Source organism: Eucalyptus grandis, chromosome 8, assembly GCF_016545825.1.
Source record: "Eucalyptus grandis isolate ANBG69807.140 chromosome 8, ASM1654582v1, whole genome shotgun sequence".
Taxonomy (NCBI): domain Eukaryota; kingdom Viridiplantae; phylum Streptophyta; class Magnoliopsida; order Myrtales; family Myrtaceae; genus Eucalyptus; species Eucalyptus grandis.
The window spans coordinates 40,171,758-40,192,407 of NC_052619.1; the positions used below are offsets into that span (position 1 = coordinate 40,171,758).

Below are 20,650 nucleotides of genomic sequence, written 5' to 3' on the forward strand. Positions count from 1 at the left end.
GTACCCTATATGGTTTTAGGGGCATTATGTCCTTCATGTACCCTATATATTTTTAGGGGCATATCAATCTCTAGTGAAAATACTATATCAGTACATTTTTCTCCGTAAATCTAAAATAATGACTTATGGTGTCTCTCAACTTGAGGGTACTATGCCAATGAGTCGATTGAAAGACACTATACGAGTTATAGGTTGACTCAATAGGAACTCTTTTAAGTTCCATCTTTTCATCCATCTTTTCATCCTAGACACGGGAGGCTATTATAATTATTTACTAGGTGTTAGCATCTTTTTAGCGAGTCTACCTTCCTCTGAGAGCCCCTCTCACTTTCAGGTGAATCTTTTTCTTTCCTATCTAGGAGGAAATACTCTCAAGATTTTACATTTCAGAGTTCAAATGAAGTATGTGACACAGATAATCTAATGAATAAAGATTGTACATAAACACTTCTTCGAATGCCAATGTGACATAAGATCTTAGCTCTTGTCAATTCTCGGCTCTTAACCCAAAAAAATAATCAAAAACGATTTCTCTGCGACTCAATAAGCAAAAGTAATTAATACCCGATTAGCCCGCACAAGAGGAGAATCGGAATAAAATCAAAATAAATTATCTGCTTAAAGACTGGGTTAAGGAACATTCATCTGATGAGACACTCGCATCTTTACTCTTCCTAAACTCAGGCATCTAGTGCCTGCCCCTTACATGGGGACGAATAGACTAAAAGAAAGCAAAAATGCGGACAAATTCAGAGACCAATATGGCTGATCGAGACTTCACGAGCATGCAAATCTACTAATTCACTTACAATTTTGTTCCTTCAAATGCTATTACTTCTTTGGAAAGATTATACTAGCATGATAAGCTAGTGTACACTATACAAAAATTCATCCAACAAATAGCCTCCCTGGCAGTCGCGAATGCTGCAAAAAATAGACAGAAACGACAGCATATGCAGTGTCCTTTCATTCCTGAGCTTCTGCAGCTGTAGTATGCTCAAAGCCAAGATATTACATGAGATGACAAAGAGGTCTTTTGCATACTGCTGTAATGCAAACTTATGACTGTGCGGTCATCCTCTCATTAAGAATTTGCCCAAGCTTCATGTACAGGGTTTGCTGCTCGTCCAGAGTAAGGTTCATTAGAATCTGCAAGATATCGACAACAAGCATAGACTTTCTCAATGAGAAATTTGAGTTTCAACAGAATAAATTAGACACTAGATGGGTATATAATTTATGTATATCGCCGTACCTGCTCCAAGATTGTTTCGACCATCAAGTTCTGACCCACTACAAATGATTGATGGTAGATATATGCAAACACAGCCATCACCATCTAAAGTAGAGAAGCTTGACTTAGTAAAGCAGCAGAGGCACGAAACCGAAACCTATTTCTCAGACAACATGCACACTAGCCAACTGAAATGTCAAATCTAAGACAGTAATGCAATAGATCACATGAAAAACGCTGATCCTATGCAGCTTCAAGTGATACAAGAGAGAGTTTTGAGTTAATTGCCATGTTACCTGACAATCCATTCTATCTGTTATACCACCATGTCCTGGAATACTGTCCCCAAAATCCTGAGGCACAAAAGAGTAAAATGTGGTGTCAAGACCTAAGTATCACATGAGTCAGCCCAATTAAGAATGTTTTAAATTACAAACCTTGATCTTAAAAGCACGTTTAAAACCACTTGCGAAGAATCCTCCAAAAGGTGCTATAATAGATGCGAAAAGACCAAGACAGAGAGCATGCCATTGAACTGGCATTATTGCCATCTCTTTCCAAGGAAACTGCGTCATTAACAAGTAACAGGGTCATATTTTAAGTTTAGTGCCAAGTCTCTTGAGTACTGAATATTCTAGTTTCCATTTTGCAAACCAATTGCTCAGACAGCTTAAACATGCAAGAGAGGACTAATCAGGCCAGATTTTTACAAGCTACCAATGATACTCATGAACCAACTGAATTGACTTCAGAATAGACATCATTCATTCCAAAAATCAACTCACAATGGACATCTCCACTTCAAGCATCAACATAGTACAGAAAGCAATTGAAGTATATAGCTGAATCATTGAAAAGCCACATAGCGCAATAATTAAGAGCAAGTGACTCACCCATTCAGGAAACCATTTGGGTACAGTGTAATACTCTGGCCTGAATAATGGACCAGGATCACACTGAAGCCAACTGGTTGATAAATCCTGCATCAAACCAGAAAAGAAATTTAAGGCCTGGGGTCATTCTGAAGCAGAAAAGGGTGCGAACAAATGTGTATGGTAGTAATTACCTTCCTTGGACATGTCAGCCACTGGAAACGGCCCATAATATTTGCAAGCTGCATATACACGGGAACATACCATGATTACCACTACAAAACTGAATATGGTAAAGGTCACCAGCATGAAAATTATGTAGAAACCAATAAGTGAACAATTATCCTCAAAGCATGAAATTCTTAACAGAAGTTACAGGAACAGTACAGACAGGATCATATGCAGAGCAATCTCAATAGTAAAGCAATTTGCCTAAATAGAGTATGAATATGAAAAACAGCTCCTTCCAGAAACCCCCGTTGGACAGCTGACTTATAAATTGCATAGATACCAACAAGGAACTGAAAAAAAAAAAGAAAAAAAGAAAAGAAAGGAAACTCCATTTTTGGAAACTCACTGGAATAGAGTCAGCACAAGTCCAAATATATTATCATCCCACAAGCCACAAGGACAAGCATGTGTTGGTGGACAAGTAACAGAACATGTGATGTGCGAGGGAATTAATGTCCTTTATTGATTTTATTCATAAAAGTAAAATACACAAATGACGGAAACAAATTTTTAAAGGCATAAAGAGCAACACCATGAATACTAGTCTTGCTTACCAATATAGACCTCAAATCCTATTGTGACACAAATAGAATTGTGAAGAGCATGAGTCCCACAAAGGTCCATTTCCATCACCCCAAAGCAAAACACAGGTACGCACTTAGGTTATTATGCACGTGCCGTACAAGCCAAAATGCTGTAACACGAGACATTCCTTCCATTCTTTTGGTATGGTAAGATATCTTGACAACTCACCACAAACGCAGAGATCATAGTAGTAAAAGATGCTCCTATAAATCCCTCCCAAGTTTTCTTTGGAGATAATTTGATCAATGGGGTTCTTCCAAAAAAGAAGCCAAAGAAATAAGCGGCAATATCGTTGATCACTATGAGTGTTGCTGGAAGAAGAAACCTGCAGGACCAGTTCTATGAGAGAGATATTACAATGAACTTGCAGCACTCCTCAATGTAAAATAAGTCATGTCATCAATTTCCAAATAGGCGACTAGGAACTGAAAACTTTTGTTAACAAAAGCAACTGCTTAAAGATACACTTGAATGCTCATTATGACAGATCACTCCTCATAGCAAGGGCACTTGACGGACAAATCAAAAACTCGAGAAAACTCCACCAATCTTAAACCACATGAAAAATGTGAATAAGACATTGAATTCTCAAATTTCGTCGGATCTCAGCAAAAAAATATCAACGATAGAATATGTAGTATGTCCTTATTTGGAAAACAAATCAAGGGTGAACCCAAGCTAGTGATTTTCGAAAGTGGTTATCTCAATTTCCTTCAAGATACCTATCAAATCCTTCATGATGCAATGATAGGATAATCCACGCTTACTGACAAAGTTCACGTCCAATTTCTCCTAATTAAAATAGAAGATGTTCTTGAAAAATCATTCATAACTGTGATTATATAAAAAGAATGCAAACAAGAGATGGGGATACCAACATATAGAGACGGATTTAGAGATGCTCATAAAAAAATCCTGAAGGCAATATCTTAAAACATTAACTTCAATCTCAGAAAAGCATAAGATAAAAAAGAGCCTGCTTTTGTTTTCATGGAAAATTAATAACAAAAGTGAAAATTTCAACAAATGGAGAAGCTTGAGAGGATTTGTATCATCTCATTTTTATGATAATTCTTTTGACTATACATAAGTTCCACACTGCAATGCAAGAAGCCACAATGAGGAAATGAGAACATCATAAATCTCTTAACCATGCACCCTGCAAAACTCAGAGAAGAACCTTAAAGCAGGTACTTTAATCTTTTCTTTTGAATAGAAAGTGGACAGTTCAATCATGAAGAATAGATAATAAAAAAAATTACACGAGGGTTTCAAGCCCAAAAGAATAGGAAGTGGACTTGACAAGCACAGATGGGTGACAAGACATGTAGATTAATTATCGTAGTGCAGGGCTCAACGATAATATAACAACATTGGGCTCAGCATACATATAACTTTGACATGCATTTCACATGCTTTCATATAGATAAAAGGATAGGAAAGATTTTTCTTTTCTTTTCTAGAGGTAAGACTCACCAGAATACTCCCTCGAAAATGTTGGCAACAGTAAAGGCTGACTGAGTAAACACCACAATGAGAATCATGTGTGTCCAAGCGTACTGGCCAAATTGATACTTGTACATCCCCTTTTTTAACGTAAGGATGAACCACACAAAACCTGATTCAAGTTAACAAGGATCACCCATATCAGCAATTTTCCGAAGTCAAAAGCTGCAGAAAACACCAGCAATTGTCCATTTATATTATCCATAGGCATGCTAGCAAGTCCAATACATGTGAACAATATGAAATACCATCCTGGGCCAACAGAGGCAAAAGAAGATATTCTATTCACATCTCATTAATTTGAAGACCATGTAAGAGGATTTGTTAGGATTTCTTCATGAAATTAACAAATAGAGTTAGCCTGATTAGGATGCTTGTTGTGTTTGCACATGCCTAACCGTTGTTGACCAGAGCATGGCATTGACAGAACCATCATGGTTAAGGAAGTGTACTTGTGATGAAAACTGCCCTTAACTAATATTCAGTACCTTTAATTGCCTTCTGTTCTTCCCTAGCAAAGTATTTTCTATGGACAAATCATGCAATTTAAGAAAGAATTAAGTCCTCAATGACCGCCATCAATTTCCATAATAAACAGTAAGGTACCCAATGACATCATACAGAAAACAAGTCAGACACGCTACTCCAGATTATCCACACAGACTTTAAGAGAGAAAAGTAGAGCCATTGCAAATGCTCAAGTTATATCTTAACATTTGACACGCACCTGCAGTGTACAAGGAATAACAGGCGATCATCTGATACTTGATAAGTTTGCTGACAAGCTTATATAAAACCTTGTCTGATGTCACAGTGTTGACAAGTCGTTGGCCGAGAATGCGTCCATATACAAATAACATAGCCGTGAAGAAAAAGTGCCTGAACAAAGACATCTGAATAAGAAATTGTTACCATAATCACCCTCACTAATGCTGGTCAGTTGCATTATTAACCCTAAACATGAATCAGTACTTGTAAACATAAAGCTACACATTACCAATTCAACATCCTAAATCCTGGAAGACATCTATCTACATGGGCTCTTCTCAGTAGATTGAAGAGTTCTCTTGCCATAAAAATTTGTATAACGACAATCATGGCAGTGATGTATAGGTGACCCATGTAAATAATTAATGCAAATCCCCCAATCATCCAAACGGATGAGTATGCCCGGACCAACATTGACCGGTACTTATTTTGATCGTTAACAAGCAAATGGGTTTCATTTGCTTTACTTGCTTCTTGAACATCCTGACAACACAAAATATAATGATCCCCTGATTAGACAATAGCAACATTCAAATGCAGCAACAGCTAATCAAATGAACTTATATTCACAGACCTCATTGGAATGTCGACGATGCCGTACCCAAGGTGTTTGAGAACTGCCATTCTGCATAGCCATACTTTCCAATTATCACTCAATAGCAACAGCTTATACTCTTGAAGTGGTCATGACTAATTGCGACTAATGAGCTGCCACATGATAATACAAGTTACCAAATATGAATTACTTGAGACAATTCATTACAATAGCACAATCAGATAGCATAGTCAGCAATGGGAATGATATGTCAACAAGAAAAATGGAAAAGAATAAATGCACAAACTGAAAAAACCAAGAAAAACATATTCCAAGTCAGATAAACATGTCTCCAACAACTAAAATCTACCTTACTCCTCTTAAAAGCAACACAGCTAAGCAATGGGAATGATATGTCACATAAAGAATGGAAAAGCAAACTCTAGTACAAACCAAGAAAGACATATTCAAAGTTGGATTAACTTGTCTCCAACAACTGTAATCTACTTTACTCCTCCTGAAAGCAACACAGCTAAGCAATTTACTACTAGTGTCTTGGAGGCCTAATTTCCTAAAACAGTACAAATTCGTGGGTTTAGCCCAATTCTGGCATGAATTTTCATTTGTTGCAGAAAAAGCACAAACTTCTTATATTAAAATACTGACATGGTGATGGATTTGCATTGTGTACCCAATGCTGTTTCTGAACTGGCATCAAAATCAAAGAAATGATGCCATTTCCTTAGGCCTTCGTTAAAACTAACAGCTTCTTCTCTCTCTTCAGCCGAAATTGGGAAAAATCCCCCCAAATTTCCCACAACTGATATAGCTTGCACCTCGAATTATTTGGAAGAAATGACACCATGAACAGTGACAAAACCTCCTTGACGGCTTTGTTTCAGTCCATGTAGTGTACAGAGTCATGAGCAATGCCCTGGTGAAGCTGTTCAATGCCCTGCTACTTCTGTTGCTACTTACAATCAATGACATGATTGCTGATTTCCTCTTCAAAGAGTAAAAGCATAAGTTCTTGCCCCCCAAACCCAATTTTTCCCCTAATATTGACAACCCCCAAGTGATGAAACCTAATTTTTCCCCCAATTGACCACAGAGAGAGAGAGAGAGAGAGAGAGAGAGAGAGAAAGAGAGAGAAGCTGTTAGTTTTAATGAAGGCTTGAAGAAACAGCATCATTTCTTTGATTTGGACACTAGGTGAGCAACAACGTGAGGCGCACAGTCCACATCCATTGCCATGTCGGATTTGGACAGAAATTCAAAGGGTACCAGATTCGGACCCCCGATAAGAAGTTTGTGCTTTTCTTTCTGCAAATGAAAGTTCATGCCAGAATTGTGCTTAAACCAAGTTTGTGCTTTTTTAGGGAATTAGGCTGGTGTCTTCAGTCACTAGTAATAATTTATCCCCATCTCAAGCAAGCACAAATTCTAACACAGAGCAACATTAGGTAAAAAATGCACGAATACAACATCTAACATAAATTCCATTAAAATCATGCTCTGATACAAGAGAATCTTAGAAAACAACACATCATGGTTCAATAAAGCAAAAAAAAGGCTCAATTTGCATCTAAATCACAAACTTTTTACATATACCTAAGAGTTGACATGAAAGATGGCCAAATTTCTGTGCACGCATATGATTGAAAGTATAAATGAGTGATTAATACCTAGTTTTGAGTCAGGCTAGGAATGGGAATCGGAGACACTCCACTGACAGACCTAGGAGTTCAAGTAGTTGTAGGTGTTGTTTTTCAATTTTCACTTTCAACTTAAGGGCCTCCGTATTCAGCAAGCGAAGACATCTAAACATTAAAAAGGAGAAAACAAGCACGGAACACAAAATCCAGCATCATTCAATCGAATTCAACACCAAAATCAACAATGCAGCAACCGCAGCCACAGCCACCATCTCATCCAATCCAACATCAAAATCAACGACCTCCCCTTCAAAAATCCATTCACCAAATTACCTTGAAATACTAAGATTACACGATTATCAACTCAATAAGATATCTATCTCGAGAAAAATTCCTCGCAGAAATAATCCCCCCACGACAGTCCAACCTGTTACGACACGAGAAAACAACGTTCGACAAGGTCTGTCCCCGGAATTGGCCGAACAGGAATAAAAGAAAAAGCAGTTCTCGTAAAGACAAAAAACCAACCTCGGTCGGAGGCGTCGGTCGGGTAGCCCGGAGGTCGGCGGCGCCGCTCGTGGTGGCCGGCGCGGCGGTCCCGCGAGAGGCCGAGTGTGGAGAGACGGAGCGCACAGAGAGAGAGAGAGAGAGAGAGAGAGAGAACCGAGAGTGTGGAGAGACGGAGCGCACAGAGAGGGAGAGAGAGAGAGAGAGTGAGAGGCCGGAGCGCGGTGGTCGGAGAGCAGAAGCTCGCGGCGGGCCGGCGAGACGAGGAGGGAGGAAGGAGAGGCAAGCCTGGCCTGGACTGGAGATGAACTTTGGAGAAGAGAGAGGGCGAAGTAAAAAAAAATTCTAGAGCATTCCCGAAGGTCCTGAAGGTTACGTACCATCCAAAGTTTTTGCGCTCCTTCCATAAAACAAGATTGCCATTCAAATTCTCATTCTCCTTCCTTTCACGTGTAGCCGTAAAGTACGAATTAGCCCTTCATTCATTGAAACTGCTTGTGCAAAGAGTTGCATTGCATTACATCTAACCTAATCCATCTTGTTTAAACAAATCGAGCCACGATTCGATCCGGAGCGATAATTATCGCGCTGACCATACAGACCCGATCGTACCTTGATAATAGTCCACCGGTATTTAATAGGGAAAGAGAGGATTGCCGTGCCCTGATATGGACTCGTCATAAGCTTTAACGGAGTCGGCGATATTTAGGAAAAATTTGAGTCCAAAACAGGGAAAAATGCCAGAAGAATTAAAGATCACCTGGCTTGGCATCCTGAATCCTCCAATTGCTTTCTAGATGACAATATGGCTAATGATGACACGAGAGAGAACCTTCTTCATCTTCTATAATTGACCGTGACCAAGGTATCAGGGTCACCATAAAATCTTCAAAAGATGAATTAAACATTGCTAAAATCCCGGTACAAAAACTCTCTCTCTCTCTCTCTCTCTCTCTCTCTCTCTCTCTACATTTTTTTTTGCCGAACAATTCATGTTGCCAAAGAAAAAAAAAAAGCTATTCTAATCACCGTTTCCTCTCAATTTTTTCCTCTGCTTCCTTCGCTGGTCATGTAAACCTGCAAGAAATAGCAACAGATAAATAAGGTCAATCAGCATCTGATCCCGAATTCCCAACGAAAAGGAATGGAAGGGCTTGCATCGAAAAGAATCGGTATAGTTTTTGAAGAATACGTTTTTTCTCCGCTTTTCTTTCTCTCTTCCGAGTTTCAATGCCTTTTCTTTTGTCTGCCGTCTCCTTCACATCAACGCGTGTCTGACAGAAGCTTAGAACATTCAAATGGCCAGACGATAGAGAAATAACAGCACAGCATGATTCCATGAAGACACAAAAGTAGGAGAAGAAAATTCAATCACTACGAGATGATGGCAAACTTGCACTCAAGATACACTCGAGCAAATGAAAAAATGCCAACTCGACATCATCAATTTTCTGTCAGGATGGAAGGCAAGGAATGAAACACAAGGAATGCATTACTGGGGTTGCCAACATGGACTTGTAGCACAACTTATGCTCATTTGGTTCTCCATTAGGCCAAGAGATCACACATAAGTGGAAATGATGACAAAACTATGAACTAAAAAACATGTGGAGCTTCCCTCTAGCAGTCATCAGGAACGAAATCTGGGATTTAACTAGCAATTCCAATAAACAGCATTGTCTGCCCAGACATTAAGCTTAGCATAGAGCAAGTATACAGCACACTAATTACCTCATCACCAGCATTACGGAGTGCCTGGAGTGGCTCTACACAATCCTGACCAATGACCACTAGCTTCCCTTTTCCGTTTCCGCTGGACTGCATACCTTCTTCTGATTTTTGCTTCGCTATTTGTTCAAATTGATGTTGGAGGAGAGGTGAAACACCAGCCTAAAGGGAGGAAAAAAACATCCAGTCAGTTTATCCAAAACCATCTGATTACCTGCATATAGACTGAGAATCACAAATTATGCACCGCAGCCCCTAATGTATATTTTCACTAGTCACATGTTAAATGTCCAATGTGGTAATGAAACTTCAGAAATGAAAGAGTTACAGAAACTAATAAAATAATGACATCGAGTCAACTTGAAATTTATGATTTGCCGTGAGAAAAACTAGAGCTGGAACTCCTGATTCTTCAATGAGATATAGCACAATGACATACCATCCACAGTAAACCAAGTAACAGAGCACTACAGAAACAAATAGAAATGCCTTCTAGCTTGTGCAAGTCCCCACTTTTGTTTCTAGAGGGTAAAAGAACATAACAATAAATAGAAAGTAGCAAATTTGACAAGAGCTGAAAATAGCTTTAGTAGAAGATCCCATGTAGAGCAGCTGTATTTGTTATAAACATTGGTTGATTGCAGAAACCCCCTCATAGGATCGGTTGCACTTTAAAATCTTTGCAATGCCCCATGCACACCCAATCTTTCATATTGTTGCAAATGCCCCTCGTAATATTTTAGCCCCAAAAGTGGATGTATGTAATTCTAAAATGTTAAAAATATCCTTTGTACGCTTCATTTAGAGAAGAAACGTGCATTTTTTTTTTCTCCTCATAAAATTCAATGTTAGCTCTTTCATTCAAGCTGTTCACCATCAAAACCTATGATTTTGTAGAATAGCTATTTATCAATTTTTATAACTCCTTTTAGATCTTAGTTTTCTATCACTATCCATTACAAACGAAGAACAGAGATTTCCATACAGAGAATTATTGTAGCCAATTAATAATAAATATATGACCAAAAAGATAATAATAAATCAATCTGCAAAATCATAGCCTGAGATAGATAAGATTTCAAAGAAGAGGGAGCTGTTTGTTTTCTGTCCGAAAAATAAATATTTCACTGAAGGTTTCACAAATGACAGTTTTTACATTTTAAAATTATCTTCAGAAGTTTTATAGCATCCTTTCAGAGAAAAGCAGAAGAGAACCCGCTAAATATAAAGAGTGAGTGTAATTACAACAATTTGAAAACATAGATTGTATTTGCAAAGATTCAAAGTATATGGTGAATTCACAACAGAACCCCTAGGTTTGGAGGGATTTTGAAATAAAAAACAAACCATTTTTCTGCAACCACAAAGACATTAAGGCTTTGTCAATTACACTCTGCAGGAAAACGCTGTGTTGTTGCAAAAGTGCATAAAAAACTAAATAAATAACAGTAAATAAGAAAAATTAGGCTTACCCCTGCCAAGAAGCGATGTGAGAATGTCTTTGGTTGCAATGGACGTGAAAGAAGATTTTTGAGGTCCTGCAATATGAGACAGTCATATGATTATAGGATAAGAAGCTGAACTGCCGAAATAAAATTAAAGGGAACACAAAATTTATCCCTCTTTAATTAGAATATATTATCAAGAAGCCCTGCAGATAACCAACTGTTACTTATTAATAGTTAAGAAAGAGGTCAACCTGTTGCAGCTGCTTTAGTTTGTTGGAGCTAGCTTTCCTCTTCTTGTGAGCATTAACTCTCTCTTCCTCACTGTCATATTTCTCCACATCTAATTGCAAGGCCTCTGCATTTCGTTCCAACCAGCTTTTCTGGGCCTTTTCCTTTTGAGAGAGAGAGAGAGGGAGGGAAGGAGGGAGAGAACATCAGATGCATAAAAAAATCAAGATCTAAAGTACAACGTTTTGAAGCAGACAATCAATGAAGTTCTGTAATGTATAAGAAGTGATTTATCTATTAAATGGAAGTGTCAACAAAAAGAAAACAAAATCAATTGCTATGGCTTGGTGGCCCTTTTAGTTTCTTCAAATAGCAGTCATCCTGGGAAATGTAATCTTATCAAGTAACAGAAACAGCTCTGCTAATGCTTCCCACTACATATAATAGTAAATGAAAATGGGAGCAGCTATGAAGGGGAGGCACAAAAGGGATGTAGAAGTAGACAAGTCTTCAAGAGTTTTTCTCCCTTCCACGGTTATATGCACGCTGAGTATGTATGTCCCAAGCGGGAGTGGAGGTCCCACATCTATTGATAATTTGATTGGACGGTGGCATATAAACTAAGCTGATTTGCGTGTCCAGAAATTGGCTAATACATATAAGGCAGGTGCGTCAGCCTTTGATTTCTTACTCGACTTTCCCTTCCACATGGTAGCATCAAGTTTTGAGTAAGTCTCAAAATACAGAATTTTAGTTATCGCTCACCTGTGTGCCCTCTTTCCCCACCACAGCTGAGCTTTTCTTCTTTCTTTTTGAAGGATTCCAAAACAGTTATGTTTGATTGATGGTAAGAAAGGAAAAAAAAAAAAAAGAGGAGAGAGAATACCACTGTACAAAGGAAAAGTTAGCATAGGCAGACACTAAACTGGGGGCTGCTTGCAATTCTTGAAAAGGGACTTAACTTTTCATTTCTCACTAAAACAGAGGATTGTTTATATTTTGAAATTGTGGAATCAAATACAAATGACTCTATATGCAAGATTCGAAAGTTATTGAGATTTGACACGTTACAAATTCAAATAGAAGCCAAATTCCAAAGCTACAAGTGCAAAGATAAAGCTAAAGCCAAAAGCCAAAAGCCAAAAGCCAAAAGCCAAAAGCCATCCCAGGCACCCACTTGATTGCGTATCCAACGCACCATCTTTACCGCGACCAGCTTGGTTTGATGATGAGAACTACTATTTATCAATATATTAAAAAGCACAATACAGAATTCTCAACAACCATAGGAAACTTGTGTCAGACAGCTCTGATATTACAATTAGAGACACGGTTTTCAAAGGCAACACTTGTCAAATCAGCTGGTTGAACCATGGATAAGGTCACTAAAGCATATAACAATTAAGCATTGCTAGCCTTAGAGCAGAAAAGGTGGATGGTTCAATTTGTAAGCAATGCTACAAACGTTTCACAATGTCCACGAATCAAGTCTCTCGAGTGTCATTTTCTATTTGGTATTCCAAACGCTCTGGTTCTGATACTATATAAATTGGCAAATATATACGTCAGAATGACCTATTTAAAAAAACATGAGCATGAGAATAGCTCTGGCTCAGTCCATTCCATTTATATTACAGGTTAGGGGTTGGACCCCTGCCTTGTGCATGCCTAAAAACATTTTTTTCCCCGCAGCCATTCCTGACGAACCAGGTTGATCTGGTCCACAGTTTCAGAAATCAAATTCAATGAGAAAATCAGACCAGACTACAGACTGCTTCATGGTCAAACCAGTCAAACCACAGGTCCAGTCCAGATATCAAATTAAGGTCGGAAATATATATAAACTACTGAATCTTATAGACTTTCTACTGCAAATGCATAAGACTTCTGCATCATAAATTACCTGAGAGTCTTTCCGAGAAATTTCACCGATTTGGCGCGCCAGAGATAAACGTTTCATGATCTCTGGCATGTATGAGTTCTCCAGAGGAAACCGCTGAAAAGAATCCTGAACATAAATAGAAACAATTAATTAAAATAACTGTTCCTCCTAATCTAATTGAATGAACAATCAGGCATGAAAGTAAGAGATCTCGCATTCCTTGCTGTGAATCAACCTATAATTCAACTATATTCATCCTACATTGAAATCAAGCCAAAAAAATTTTCTAGCCTTCATGGAATTTGAATTATCATCCAAATTGGTACATCATGACAAGATTAAGCATTATGGAAAGACTAATTTCTCCTACAATATTGTGTCGCATTTGAAATAACTCTTTTAAACATAACGAGCAAGTGGTATTATAATGTAAAGGAGCTCACCAAAAAGGAGCTAATGCACAAGTTATTGCATTATCATGGAAACAATGTATATATCAAAGAACTAGTTGGATGAATACAATATCAAAATATAAACAGTAAAGAGTGAGTGGGTCAATCTCAAAGCATGTGAACAAAACCTTGATAGAACCTCAATCTATCAATTCATGCAATTCAAAGATTTTATACCTCAAGCTAATGATAATACCTTGGAAAATGATCTACATAGAGAGGCAAATTTTGATGTCTCGTCAGAGGATATTAGTGCTATGCTGCATCCATCAGAAGAAGCTCTGGCAGTCCTTCCACTTCTATGGACATAAACCTAGAAAAATAGGAATATACATCGGAAACAAGTTATGTATAGCAAAAAGAATGGCAAAATACATCAGCCAGGCTTGTTTATCATACAACAAAGAAAATGGGGGAAGTTCTCTACACTTACTTCTGCTGAATGGGGAAGCTGATAATGAACAACAGTTCGAATGCCTGGAATATCAATACCCCTAGCAGCAACATCAGTAGCAACAAGCACACCATGTTCACTTCCACGAAAATGATCAATTGCCTGAAATGATTGAAAAGGAGGAGGGGAAGAGAATAATTCGTACAAATGTATTTGTATGTATATTGCAGACAGAGAGACATTACTGCAGATCCTTGACACATTGAGAGAAGAATTTGCCAAGAATAACCATTATGACTTAGAAAACCATTCACCTGACACTTACAAAGTCTGATGACCTATAAATTTATGCTCGGAAGTTTTAAAAAGAGTTCCTCATATTTCACTTCTAATAAATCATAACATGAGAAGACATCTCTACTGAAAAGTGGAACGTTGGGATAGAATGGTCGATTGTCAATTTCTTAAACGCCTCCATGTGTTCAAACCTAAAGCAGTTATCACTGACCAAAATATATAAGAACCCCTATTCAGTCATTCCATCTTTTGCAGTTGACCAATGTTCTCAAAGCCCCCCCCCCCCCCCCCTCTTCTTCTTTTTTCTCTTTCTCTCTCTCTCAACCAGATCAACTTTTAAGAGTCCACTCTTCATGGTTTCGTTTCTTGTTTAAATGCTGAGAGAGTCATGTTAACCAGCTCCAGTGGTATGTTAGCTCCAATTATCCAGATTTAAAGCCGTAGAGACTTATTCAGACAAATTGAAAGTTTAAAAGACTTGATTGGAGAAAATGCGAAAGTGCAGGGAATAAAAGTGGACCTTTACCATTCAAGTGCAAGTGCAAGTGCAACTTCCGTTTTTCTAAACTACAAGGCATTACAAGATGAAAGCACTCTTTACAATTTGAAAGCACTCAACCAGATCAACTTTCAAGAGTCCACTCTTCACATTTTCTTTTCTTATTCAAGTGCTGAGAGAGTCATGATCACCAGCTCCAATGGGTATGTCAGCTCCAATTATCCAAATTTAAAGCCATGGAGACTTATTTAGACAAATTAAAATTCTAAAAGACTTGATTGGAAAAAATGCAAAAGTTCAGAGACTAGAAGTGGACTTTTACCATTCAAGTGCAAGTGCAACTTCCATTCATCTAGACTACAGGGCATTACAAGATGAAAGCACTCTTTATAATTTGGAGGCTCATGAATATTTTTTCAGATTCAATTAGGTTGATTGTATATTTCATTATCCAAATGATGACCCAAACTTGGGGGGAGGGGGAGGGATCTTTTGCATTCAACTCAAAATGAACTTTTCAATTCCTCGATAACAGATATGATCAAATAGTCCATGCATTTTTTTCCAAGTATCAACGTCACTTTAAACTGATGATAAGCATGTTATTTATAATCCTAATATGCATTAAACATGATGATAATCGTAGAAGCAATAGATGACAAATATATATGCACCCAAATTGAGAAAATTCCTCTTGACCGACCATATATGTATACTACAGAAATATCTTCACCAAGCCAACATAAGTTCAATAAGTAATGAAAAATCAAACATCTGATAATGTTAACGATTTAGTAACAAGAAACCTTCAATCGAGCTCTTTGCTGCATCTGCGCGTGCAGAGTCCATACATGGATGCCAAGAATGCGTAAGATAGAGGAAATGTGGCGTAAAGCTGCAATTGATGTGCAGAAAACAATTGTGCGACCTAGTCCATGTAGACTCAGAATATAATATAAGTGAGCATCCTTATCTTTTTCCATGCACCTGCAATTTCTAAGTGTCAGTATTGTTGCACAGAATTCACAAAATTCAGATTGAATGTAACATCCTATAGTAGAATAATAGTTGAGCAAAAAATACAAGTAATAACAAGTTGTAACTCAGGGGATGGCTTGAAATCAGGCAAGATAGTACATAGGGGTATATTTGTCAAATAAAGATGTCTCGGCTACCCTAATACATTGACTAATAACTAAAGACTCATGAATGTCCTCAATCATCATAGCCAGATTTTTCCTCATCTATTTCAGTATTCTCACTTCTCACATTAACAGACCTCATACTCTGCAATTGTCACAGCCCGCAAAAGAAAATCTGCGATGACAACAGCATACTAACAACTAAGCATTAACAAGCTGAAGAATGTGAAAATGCTCATTTTGCAAAGGGAGGGTGAAGGAGAACAAAGTGTTGAACACTTGTGGGCATGAGACACTAGAAAACTCATTAGGTGCTCCAGAAGAAATCATCAGCATCTACTCAACTAATCACTAAGTACCACATGTCATTTCTGAGTGTTCTTCAAAGAAAATATTTTGAAAAAAGTTCAGCACTAGCTCACAACGATCAAATAGAACTTTTACAGTGCAGAGGTAAAGTCATCCACAAGTCGAGCTCTACCAAATCTAATCAAAAGGCATTAGACTAAAAGATACAAAACCTAAGTCAAACTGATCTGCAATTTCATGACCTCTAATTATCCCTAAAGACACTCCTCCAATATTCTCTGGCCATATGAAAAATGACATTTCATACAACTAATCATCCAAAAATTCCACTACTTCAAGACATTATCTTTTGTCAAAGCATCCAGCGCAGGCTCAGTCAAGGCTTTCTTTTATTTGAACCTTTTCTGATTGGTAAAAACAAAGAAGTAAACTTACTTAAAAAGACATAAATTCTCTGGGCACCAGAGGAATCAACCAATAATTCAAAGCCGCCTGATCTTTAATTGCAAAAGGTGAACTGACAAGTTTTAATGACCCCCAAAAAAACACACACAACACGAGCATGCATACACAATTTAAAGGCCAGCAGAATGCTTACTCAATAAATGACTCCTCCAGCTTATTTGCCAAAATTGAGGAATTTGTCAGATCAATTATAGCAGCATCTTCCCGCATTCCAGCTCGCTCAGAAAGAGTCTCTATGGAGTTCAATCCACCGCTTGTTGACTGCTTTGATCTGGCAATACCCCGCTTCAGCTTCTTACGAAAATCAGCAGATAGAGCAATAGTTGCAGAAAAAACAAAAGTTTGTCTTTTCTTCCTCTGGATGTTAGCTATTGTTACACAACTTTGCATGCTTTGAGGTCTTTCCTCAACAGAACTACTAGTTATTGGAAGCATGTCGATAATTGACTGCAACTCGCGGAAATGCCCATCTTCTATCATCCGATCAGCCTCATCCAACACAAAGAAGGACAAGGAATGTAACTGTAAAATCAAAAGCACAAATTCAACAACGGTAATATCAAAAAAGGCCTTGTCGACTATAGTCCGAGCTAACTATTTACCAAGAAAAAACGAAAAGAAACAAAAGATGACGCCACAGAGAGAGAGGGTTAGTTGAAGAGATTCGTCTAAGTAGAAGTTTTTATCTGATTCAAATTGGGCTCACACTCTAGGCCCTTATATCCACCACGTCCCTTCCTATAAGTATTTGGCAACAAATTTGGAATATGCTTCTTAAATATCTATTAAACAACTAAGCAAGTCCTCATTCGCCAAAACCTATCATGATAAGTTGAAGTCTTTAGACAGGAAAATACAGAACCATGATATATCTATGATCCTGATGATGCAAATAAGCATGTGCAGTACAGCACACTGTTCATGTTGATAAAAGTAAAATGGACACATATTAAACAGGAAAACACATTATCGATGAGGCGATAATTGCACAAAAACATAAATTCTATGAAGAATATGCTTCCAAGCTAACCTCCACGAGATGGATTTCTCCTCCTGACATAAGTTCCCATAATCTCCCAGGAGTTGCAACTACAATCTCAGGCCTTGCTTCTAAAAGCCTCTCCTGTTTTTCTGTTGACATCCCACCAACAATGGGAACTACTCTAATTCTTGCATCCTTGGCAAATTCCTTGAGATGATCAGTGACCTGGAAAACAGACCATGATATGTACTATTATCAGAAGCATCAAAAAGTAAAAAGCCATCTAATCGAGAAATTCTCTTAATTGTTTTGATGCAGCCGTCATGTGACATGAAGTGTCAACACAGATGTGGGGTATTGTCAGATGAAAGCAATCAAATGCTACATCTCAGGTAAAATGGATTGAGCAACACAGATGCGGCAAACTTGTACCTGAAGTGCGAGTTCCCTGGTAGGTGTGATAATAAGGGCCCGTAAAACACCTTTTGGAGCATACTTTTCCACTTCCTCTCCTTTTTCTTCACGCATCTTGGTTGATTTTTCTCTTTCCTCAAGAAGCCTCTGCAGAATTGGTAAGCCAAAAGCAAGTGTTTTCCCAGACCCTGTCTCTGCAGCGCCTATAACATCCTATAGAATCAACAATGAAAGGAACACCATAGAATTAGATTTGTGCTTAACAGTTAACATAAAACTTTAAAATCTTCAAACTAACCTTTCCTCGATGAGCAGCAGCAGGAATACAAGCTTTTTGTATTGGTGTTGGTTCCTTGAACCCAAGCCTTTGTATTGTTTTCATAATAAGAGGATGCAACCTCAAATCATTCCATGCATAGAACTCGGCATCATCAACATGATCGACTTCAGCATCATCCACTTCAATGAGAAGCAATGTGATCAACATTCAGACGATCGATAACATTTACAAATACATCACGGCAATGAATAGATAGGCTTCTCTCCTAGCTCACTAATGTTTTTTAGGCTAGTCTAATGGCCATTTTCATCAACCAAAAGGAATTAAACTGCCACACATATTAATGGAAGCTACCCCCATTCAACCAAAATGAAGAATAGAATACTAATAGAACACGAACCTGCAGGCAATTCATCAACTTTCTTGGTCTCTTTCTTTTGTTTCTTCTTTTTCTTTTTCCTTTCAGTCATCACATTCTCCTGCTGCTGCTGCTCCTCCTCCTCCTCCTCCTCCTCCAAATTGCTTGCAATCTCAGCTTCAACCCCATGATCCACACTGTCTCGTACATTACCATCCTTATTTTTCTTTGATTTCTTTGCTTTCCCTGATTCTTGCTTCACAGCTTTCGGTATATCCAAACCGTACTCAGATTCATCAATCTCTTCGAGAGAAAGAAAGCCTGCAAATTTTTTTACCCAAACAAACCAATGTGAACAACGTAGAAAGCTTAAACCCTTCTATCCTAATTGGTTCAGAATTCGCATTCAAGATAATATACAGAACTTCAAAAGTCCAACCACATAACGATCAACCTACATTCACTTCTAAATCCCTAACGTCCAGAGAAGTACCCCAAATTCTTTTTTTTTTCTGTGTGTCCTTTCCTCAGGTTGTTCTCCCATATCCATTCTCATAGCTCAATTGGCACAAGCACCAACCACGCATTCGAATGTGTTCATTGCCCCAGCTAAGCAGACGCCACTGTCCGAAGGCAGTCGTTTGTTTCAGCTCATCTTCCCATTCATATTCATATTCATCCCATCATCCTCTCAGCACCACACCACACCACACACATAACACGAGCGAGCGAGCGAACGAGCGAGATTGCAAGAGAGAGAGAGAGACAGACCTCCTTCGAGCTCGTTGGAGCCGATGAAAAGAGAGAAGGCGGACCCGTCGCCGTCGCCGTCGCCGTCGCCGCCGCCGGGGAGGGAGCGAGCCCAGGGGAGCGAGTCGAGCCGCTCGATCTTGGGCCCGTCGCGGCTTCTCTTCCGCTTCGTTTTCTTGCTGCTCCTCTGCGCGCGAGTCGGCGCGCCGTCGGCCATGCCCGCTGCTGCACGTCGTCCAAGTTGCTCGGTTGGAGGCAACGATTTGGAGCGCTGAAGAGACCTGGCCAGAGGCTTGTCCCGCGAGCGCTCGTTTTGTATCTTATTGAAACGGCGTAAAGGTCTGCAATAAGGTTATTTTCTCAAAAAAGACCACGAAATAGACTTTATTTTGGAATGCAAAGTGATCTTCGACGACCTTAAAGAGAGCAGACTTCGTAATAAGGTCCGAAAAGAATCAAAGGCACAGCTCGACCAAGACCAAATATTGATCTAAATTGATAGTGGTGGGAATTGTAAGTGGAATCAAAGTCGATCAAGGGAAACTACCATTGACATGTGAAATATTGAGAAATCTATGTCACCAATTAAATTAAAAAATAAAATAAAAATACAAAACAGATAATTAGAGAGAACGTTGCCTTTACAATTCCGTTGGAGCAATCGAATGAGGGCTTGCATGGTAATATTTTTATTTTTCCCGATTTACGTTCTTTTGTTTCCCGGAGCAAAAAAAATATAAATCTATATAATAATAGGGTTAATACATTGAAAAACCCCAAACGGTACACTTGTGACAAATTTACCTCAAACTATTTTTTTGACCATGAAAAACCTTAAACCGGTAAACTTGTGACAAATTTACCCGACTAACTATAAAAAACCCTAAACCTGGTACATTTATGACAAATTTATCTCAAACTAATTTATTCGACTGCAAAAAATCCTAAATTGATAAATTTGTGACAAATATACCCTCTGCTAAATTGGATTAATACCACAAAAAAATCATAAAAATTGTAAACTATAACAAACGGAGCGTAAAATCCTAAATTGGTATACCGGTTAAGCTGTCACGTGTCATTTAACTTAATAAATTGAGAATAAAATTTAATGAAAACTAACATAGGT

General features: G+C 38.3%; 2 protein-coding genes across 2 annotated transcripts; both read right to left on the bottom strand.

Annotated features, from left to right (window-relative positions):
• Positions 1-592: 592 nt before the first annotated feature.
• Positions 593-8,254, bottom strand: LOC104414403 (phosphatidate cytidylyltransferase 1). The gene is made up of 12 exons (XM_010025492.3): positions 7,915-8,254; positions 5,771-5,904; positions 5,426-5,679; positions 5,156-5,307; positions 4,399-4,540; positions 3,091-3,247; positions 2,301-2,348; positions 2,128-2,214; positions 1,672-1,800; positions 1,531-1,587; positions 1,256-1,339; positions 593-1,149 (listed from the first exon to the last, which is right to left on the bottom strand). The coding sequence occupies exons 2-12, from the start codon at positions 5,831-5,833 to the stop codon at positions 1,060-1,062; spliced, it is 1,263 nt and encodes a 420-aa protein (XP_010023794.2). The 5' UTR covers positions 5,834-5,904; positions 7,915-8,254; the 3' UTR covers positions 593-1,059.
• Positions 8,255-8,714: 460 nt separating this feature from the next.
• LOC104414404 (DEAD-box ATP-dependent RNA helicase 13) lies at positions 8,715-19,831 on the bottom strand. Its single transcript, XM_010025497.3, has 15 exons — positions 19,543-19,831; positions 18,814-19,092; positions 18,432-18,592; positions 18,152-18,346; positions 17,768-17,944; positions 16,871-17,259; positions 15,628-15,808; positions 14,065-14,187; positions 13,828-13,944; positions 13,201-13,305; positions 11,321-11,461; positions 11,094-11,159; positions 9,625-9,783; positions 9,086-9,167; positions 8,715-8,970 (listed from the first exon to the last, which is right to left on the bottom strand). The coding sequence occupies exons 1-15, from the start codon at positions 19,736-19,738 to the stop codon at positions 8,915-8,917; spliced, it is 2,427 nt and encodes an 808-aa protein (XP_010023799.2). The 5' UTR covers positions 19,739-19,831; the 3' UTR covers positions 8,715-8,914.
• Between the last annotated feature and the right edge of the window lie 819 nt (positions 19,832-20,650).

Coding starts and splice junctions, on each gene's coding strand:
- LOC104414403 (XM_010025492.3), bottom strand. CDS start 5,833: ATGGCTATGCAGAATGGCAGTTCTCAAACACCTTGGGTACGGCATCGT. Junction 4,541..5,155: donor TTATTCCTTGTACACTGCAG/GTGCGTGTCAAA, acceptor AACTTGAATCAG/GTTTTGTGTGGTTCATCCTT. Junction 1,588..1,671: donor AACGTGCTTTTAAGATCAAG/GTTTGTAATTTA, acceptor TTTGTGCCTCAG/GATTTTGGGGACAGTATTCC.
- LOC104414404 (XM_010025497.3), bottom strand. CDS start 19,738: ATGGCCGACGGCGCGCCGACTCGCGCGCAGAGGAGCAGCAAGAAAACG. Junction 17,945..18,151: donor CCAGGGAACTCGCACTTCAG/GTACAAGTTTGC, acceptor TCTGTTTTCCAG/GTCACTGATCATCTCAAGGA. Junction 13,945..14,064: donor AGCTTCCCCATTCAGCAGAA/GTAAGTGTAGAG, acceptor CTATTTTTCTAG/GTTTATGTCCATAGAAGTGG.